This window comes from Agrilus planipennis, unplaced genomic scaffold (genome assembly GCF_000699045.2).
Source record: "Agrilus planipennis isolate EAB-ADULT unplaced genomic scaffold, Apla_2.0 scaffold91, whole genome shotgun sequence".
NCBI lineage: Eukaryota > Metazoa > Arthropoda > Insecta > Coleoptera > Buprestidae > Agrilus > Agrilus planipennis.
The window spans coordinates 130,310-137,798 of record NW_020440825.1 but is presented as its reverse complement, the minus strand read 5'-3'; the positions used below and the strand labels follow the sequence as shown (position 1 = coordinate 137,798).

General features: G+C 35.1%; 2 protein-coding genes across 3 annotated transcripts; both read right to left on the bottom strand.

Annotated features, from left to right (window-relative positions):
• Positions 1–260: 260 nt before the first annotated feature.
• Positions 261–3,724, bottom strand: LOC108735510. 2 transcript variants are annotated; one of them, XM_018467495.1, is made up of 4 exons: positions 3,690–3,724; positions 3,341–3,635; positions 2,221–2,700; positions 261–750 (listed from the first exon to the last, which is right to left on the bottom strand). In XM_018467495.1, the coding sequence occupies exons 2-4, from the start codon at positions 3,525–3,527 to the stop codon at positions 533–535; spliced, it is 885 nt and encodes a 294-aa protein (XP_018322997.1). In that variant the 5' UTR covers positions 3,528–3,635; positions 3,690–3,724; the 3' UTR covers positions 261–532. The 2 variants fall into 2 exon arrangements, with proteins under 2 accessions (XP_018322997.1, XP_018322998.1); XM_018467496.1 differs by having other exon boundaries at positions 261–747; positions 3,690–3,722.
• A 1,017-nt stretch (positions 3,725–4,741) lies between these two features.
• On the bottom strand, positions 4,742–5,415 carry LOC112906172. Its single transcript, XM_025979926.1, has 2 exons — positions 4,959–5,415; positions 4,742–4,779 (listed from the first exon to the last, which is right to left on the bottom strand). The coding sequence occupies exons 1-2, from the start codon at positions 5,407–5,409 to the stop codon at positions 4,751–4,753; spliced, it is 480 nt and encodes a 159-aa protein (XP_025835711.1). The 5' UTR covers positions 5,410–5,415; the 3' UTR covers positions 4,742–4,750.
• Between the last annotated feature and the right edge of the window lie 2,074 nt (positions 5,416–7,489).

The following is a 7,489-nucleotide window of genomic DNA, read 5'->3' as shown; positions in this document are numbered from 1 at the left end:
AACTTTACTACCTAACCGTTATACTGACACACAATCGCATTTTGTTCGGCTTTTCGGTTTTGTTTGTACAGTCGAACGTTTTATTTAACTTTTTACTTAATAAATATACAACTTACAACTACCGTCTTTTGGTACCTATAATTCAACGGTAATGAGCCAATTTTTTTCACGGATACAGTCCGGTTATATCACGGACACGTGTAAATTAGACTTTAAGGAGCGAATGAAAACAGGAGTTACTAATTTTTCTAAATCACACCTTCAAAGAAGAGATTTATTGAAACACCTCTGATGAAAATTACATTTTTAACTACACCAATTTACGAACAATTACTTAAAATAAAATTATACATTCACGATTACAATAAATTTTAGCAATAGTTTCACCACCCACTTACACAGTACTACAAAAAGTCAAATATTGTCCAAAGTTATTGAAAGCAATATTAAACCAAATTGTCGATCACTTTGTCAAAAGATAATTTAAAACTCATTTGTTATAAGTATATATGTGAACAAAGAACAAAAATGATTAATTTTCGTGATTAATAATATAATCTCCATATTCTTCGGAAAGGGGGAGTTTCTTGACTGCGGTGCTAAAGTCCTCGTCATCGATTGTGTCCTGCGGCAATTCATCCGTTACTAAATCTTCGGACTTAATGCTTGTGTCAGTTGACGTTCTTCTTAACGCTCCCACGGAATCCGATCCTAATGGGTCCAATTTTCCCGCGTCTAAAGCTAAACCTGCTAAATTTATAATAGAGTGTTTTGAACATTTCGTGATTATTTATTTATTCGCTAAACTAGAACGGAGATCCTCCTTATTATAATTAAGGAAGTCCAACGAGATTTGAAGGAAAATATTATAATTATTTAAGGCATCAGTGGAAATTGACGTGCATTCATTGTGCGCTTTCTTAGAAACAACTTCTGAAGTTGCTAAGCGAATATTAAAAATTCAAGAGTAATTTAAACAGCGGCTTACGGTAAGTAACCATGACTTACGATTAAACGATTCCTTGCAGGCAACTCAAAGTCGGAATAAAAGAAATCTTCGGGATTACTTCGTTTTAGTTAATTTAAGAAGATTAATATAAACTCAAAATACCAGTTTTCTTCTTTCTTTACATTTTTTATCAGTAAAATGGATTGTAAAACGATAAAAAAGTTTTAATCATGTCAATTTATATTTACGTTTCGCCCTTATAAGTATAGCTGGATCATCCTAGACAAAAATTTTCAGTCTCTCCAGTCTCTCAGCGTCTCTGAAAGCATCTCTCAGAGTCCCTGAGTTACTGCCTAGGTGTTTTTATGGATCTCTCACAGTCTCTGTATGAGACACTCGAACAATTGTTAATTCAGAGATCCGAGTCTCCGGTTCAGAGAGTGGATACGAAATGAGGCTCTCTCTATGAGCGACTCGAGTCTCTCGTTCAGAGATGCTAAACAGTTTTTTTGACAGTCTCTCGACAGTCTCTCTCAGCGACCCCAGAGAGACTCGATGAGAGACGGGGACACGAGTCTCGCTTTCCAAGACTGAGGGACTGAACATTTTTATCTCGGGTAAGGAGTGGTTAGTGAATACAACGAAAAGGCAATCGATGTTAATAACTGAGTTTAAGACACATTAAATAAATTGTAAATTCAAAACAGAATATTTTAAATAAATCGTCTATTTCATCTGAGGAAGGCGAAACATTATCATGGTTAGAATAATAAAAAGTTTTCCCACTTTCATAATTCAATTTTCTTTTGACTTGATGACGAAGTTACGTAATTTAATTCATAGCTTATATTATTATTTTATAATTCATACCAAGTTTTCAAAATTCTTGGTTTGCACCCCGTTATTGTAGAATTAGCATGCTCAAGGAACATAGCGAGAACATAAAGTTCTTGGCTGTGTTGGCACCTGAAGTTGGTCGTAAAAACCGAATTGTTTTTATCAAAGACTTCAACCATTATCAAATTTGTGTCATCGACATTTTGTCCTCGTCAGACGGTCATTCTCAGGGCTCCTCCGATGTAAATAGATTATCTGAAACAGAAACCCTTCTGTATACATCGGAAGAGACCTGAAGATGTCCCGTCCCCAACAACAGACAAATTGAGGTGGTGTAAACATTATATACACGATATCATCGTAAACAATTTTTGGCTAATCCTAGGTAACTACTGTTTACTATGAGAAGGTATTTGTCTTAAATTTAAAATGACCTGTAAAATCCCCTTTAAATGGGACGGGATTGTCCAAATTGCTCCTCGTAACCAACTGTTCCATTAAATCGAAAAACGATTTGGTCATATATGCGGTATCCAAATGCATATTCTTTGTAGAATTTTTAACGTATTCTGCATGTTGTTTAGCCATTTCGATTTGTTTCCTGATTGTATCTCTCGATTCCTTTTTCATTATAACACTTTCGCAGAGCGACGTCAGCGATTTCAGACAACCGCTCAACTCACGATCCCTCAATCTCCTTTCCTTATCAACCTGTACGAATTCCGTGGGGGTGAGTGTGATCAGATTATCTATATATCTCATCCTTTCTTCGGGGATTGTTTTAATGGCGCCTGCATAATCACCCATCATCCGGTTGGCGTTGAGCGACCAATCTGCCGAGCCCTTTTTCCTATGCGAGTTCCTGTAACGGTACTGAGTGAACATTGTCGATAAACTGTCCTGACTGTAACTTTCTAAAAAACATAAACATTATTGTTATTAACTGCTAGTTTGTTAATCGAAAATCTACTCATAAGTTTAGGGATGAAGCAGTATTAATTGTAAAATATTGAGGAACTGATTTCTATATAACATAATATTGTAATGTTCGTGGGTTTAACAAAATTAACTTCTAATACTGATAACGACAAAAACTATTTATGAGTTATTCTATTTATTTACACTACTGTTGATAGATCACTATTCACTGCGCTATTTATTTCACTGCTATCACCGTCAATTTATTTCTGGATTCATCTCTGCAACGGTCGATTTATTTCACCTCTTCTCGGCGATCGTCTCTTCCTTTAAATACTCTTTTGTTTACTTTCGGGAGCCTGCTCGAAACATCCGGATAGTTTCTTTTTTCTTTGAACTGTTTAACTGCTTTCCCAGAACGCAGGTACGACACACACATTTACAAATACGCCGCACATGAAGAAAGGCACCCGCGGCTAGTCGGCGAATCGATAAGCCGTTCACACACACGTGTGCTCGATCGCACACAAACACACTCGTGCTCGCTACAAGATCTACCATGAAAAATACAACGGACAGCCAACAAACAGGTACCTATTCTAGCGTAATAAGAATAATTAATTGATTATATTTTACCTGCTAAATTGGATACAATGTTTATCTTGCTATTGTTTGCAAAATTAATTTCATAATGAAGGGCTAAATACATGAGGCATACGATCAGACACAGGAACGTTTCCAACACAAAATTTGGAAATGAATAAATGTGTATTACAGCCGATTTTCCCAGAAGCTCATATATGGATGAAACATCGTACGTCATTGTGATAATTTTGGTATATTACTGGTATGACTTTTAGTCACAAATTTTGACATTAAGTAATTATAATTAATCGTTTTCGAATTTATGCTTTATGCCTTCTAGATACTCCTAAAATATTCATAGTAACACAGTGTTCGTTAACTACATCAACTGAAAGTATACCTTACGAAAAATATCTTTTGGAAATTGTTCATAAAACAAAATGCTTTTTATGTCATTTCACCAAAACAATACAAATAATGCTAAACAAATTACACCATATCATAAATACAATTGATTCTAAAGAGAGACCATTTGTTTATGATATTGTCTCGAGGTATTTTGTTATTTTGGGTTTTTTGTTAATTATTAATATTATACATAGTTCAACATGGGTTGTTCACTGGTTCTAGAAGTTTCTTTGGTTTAGCTGATTTAACGAAAAACTGACGAAATTTGCGATACCAACTAGGTCAGAAACCCTTTTTGTCTTTTTTGATAAGTTTCATAATTTTCACAATAACCACAACTATCGTCAATTGCGTCAGTTTCCGCTTGTACATAGATAATTCTTTTCGCTTACTGTTTCNTTGTTGAGAGATTCGAGTCTCTCGTTCAGAGACTGGATACGAAATGAAGATCTCTCTATGAGCGACTCGTGTCTCTCGCTCAGAGACGCTAAACAGTTTTTTTGACAGTCTCTCGACAGTCTCTCTCAGCGACCCAGAGAGACTCGATGAGAGACGGGGACTCGAGTCTCGCTTTCCAAGACTGAGGGACTGAACATTTTTATCTCGGGTAAGGAGTGGTTAGTGAATACAACGAAAAGACAATCGATGTTAATAACTGAGTTTAAGACACATTAAATAAATTGTAAATTCAAAACAGAATATTTTAAATAAATCGTCTATTTCATCTGAGGAAGGCGAAACATTATCATGGTTAGAATAATAAAAAGTTTTCCCACTTTCATAATTCAATTTTCTTTTGACTTGATGACGAAGTTACGTAATTTAATTCATAGCTTATATTATTATTTTATAATTCATACCAAGTTTTCAAAATTCTTGGTTTGCACCCCGTTATTGTAGAATTAGCATGCTCAAGGAACATAGCGAGAGCATAAAGTTCTTGGCTGTGTTGGCACCTGAAGTTGGTCGTAAAAACCGAATTGTTTTTATCAAAGACTTCAACCATTATCAAATTTGTGTCATCGACATTTTGTCCTCGTCAGACGGTCATTCTCAGGGCTCCTCCGATGTAAATAGATTATCTGAAACAGAAACCCTTCTGTATACATCGGAAGAGACCTGAAGATGTCCCGTCCCCAAAAACAGACAAATTGAGGTGCTGTAAACATTATATACACGATATCATCGTAAACAATTTTTGGCTAATCCTAGGTAACTACTGTTTATTATGAGAAGGTATTTGTTTTAAATTTAAAATGACCTGTAAAATCCCCTTTAAATGGGACGGGATTGTCCAAATTGCTCCTCGTAACCAACTGTTCCATTAAATCGAAAAACGATTTGGTCATATATGCGGTATCCAAATGCATATTCTTTGTAGAATTTTTAACGTATTCTGCATGTTGTTTAGCCATTTCGATTTGTTTCCTGATTGTATCTCTCGATTCCTTTTTCATTATAACACTTTCGCAGAGCGACGTCAGCGATTTCAAACAACCGCTCAACTCACGATCCCTCAATCTCCTTTCCTTATCAACCTGTACGAATTCCGTGGGGGTGAGTGTGATCAGATTATCTATATATCTCATCCTTTCTTCGGGGATTGTTTTAATGGCGCCTGCATAATCACCCATCATCCGGTTGGCGTTGAGCGACCAATCTGCCGAGCCCTTTTTCCTATGCGAGTTCCTGTAACGGTACTGAGTGAACATTGTCGATAAACTGTCTTGACTGTAACTTTCTAAAAAACGTAAACATTATTGTTATTAACTGCTAGTTTGTTAATCGAAAATCTACTCATAAGTTTAGGGATGAAGCAGTATTAATTGTAAAATATTGAGGAACTGATTTCTATATAACATAATATTGTAATGTTCGTGGGTTTAACAAAATTAACTTCTAATACTGATAACGACAAAAACTATTTATGAGTTATTCTATTTATTTACACTACTGTTGATAGATCACTATTCACTGCGCTATTTATTTCACTGCTATCACCGTCAATTTATTTCTGGATTCATCTCTGCAACGGTCGATTTATTTCACCTCTTCTCGGCGATCGTCTCTTCCTTTAAATACTCTTTTGTTTACTTTCGGGAGCCTGCTCGAAACATCCGGATAGTTTCTTTTTTCTTTGAACTGTTTAACTGCTTTCCCAGAACGCAGGTACGACACACACATTTACAAATACGCCGCACATGAAGAAAGGCACCCGCGGCTAGTCGGCGAATCGATAAGCCGTTCACACACACGTGTGCTCGATCGCACACAAACACACTCGTGCTCGCTACAAGATCTACCATGAAAAATACAACGGACAGCCAACAAACAGGTACCTATTCTAGCGTAATAAGAATAATTAATTGATTATATTTTACCTGCTAAATTGGATACAATGTTTATCTTGCTATTGTTTGCAAAATTAATTTCATAATGAAGGGCTAAATACATGAGGCATACGATCAGACACAGGAACGTTTCCAACACAAAATTTGGAAATGAATAAATGTGTATTACAGCCGATTTTCCCAGAAGCTCATATATGGATGAAACATCGTACGTCATTGTGATAATTTTGGTATATTACTGGTATGACTTTTAGTCACAAATTTTGACATTAAGTAATTATAATTAATCGTTTTCGAATTTATGCTTTATGCCTTCTAGATACTCCTAAAATATTCATAGTNACGCTTAGGACGCAATGTCTGTTATGACTTTGGCCGAGAGGAGCCGTAAATTTAAAATAACTAATATTTGTATGTATAGATGTGCGGAATCATTCAAAAACATATCTTCTAAAAAATCGTATCATAATCAGTATTCCATAAACTAACAGTAATATTTTTAATTATTATAGTTTTCTGTAACCCCTTTGCTAAATATGCGTTTAGTTGCTGGAATGTGGGATCAATGTTCAACGTGAGTGCTTTTTCTTGAATTTCTGGTCATACAATAAATGTTTGCTAACTTTAGTTAAGCTTCCAATGACGAGGTGGAAGCACCAGTCTTATTTAAATTAAAATTATCAAACATAAATTACCAATAGACCAAGCTATATTTCCAACTGTAACAGTTACACACATAGAATTTGCTTCTTTGAGAACATAATCGTGATTATTTTATGTTGGGATGAATGCAGCTGCTTTTTATTATATATATATTCATCTTCGGCTAGTATATTATTTTTTAATTAGTTCAACATTGGTAAATCACTGGTTCTGGAAGTTTCTTTAGCTGATTTAACGAAAAACTGACGAAATTTGCGATACTAACTAGGTCAGAAACCTCCATTGTCTTTTTCGATGACTTCGTGAAGTTCCATAATTTTCACAATAACCAGAACTATCAAACTTGCGTCAATTTCTGCTTGTACATAGATAATTCTTTTCGCTTACTGTCGAAAATGAAAATGAACTCAGTATCTGTTTTATAAATTTTGAAAGAATTGCAACGCTATAATTATGAAATATATAATTAATTTTAAAGTCTAAAATGGTTTTTGAGTTTCCTTAAAACTTCACTGCGTGACACTATCAAGTACCCTGTGTTAAGTATATTAAATATTTGCAAAAATTGACTTTTGACATGTTTTGTTTTTATTTATGTTATATTTCTGTTCCGCGTTAAATACTCATTTCCACCTGTACGATGACGTCCCAGATCGTTCGTGCTAGGCCTTTATTATCTATTAATAAAAAGGAAGCTCATTTCAGAGTTCTCAATTTGTACCGAGCTTGGTATAGGACGCTGCCATATCTGGTGATGCGCTACGACATTCCAAAATCC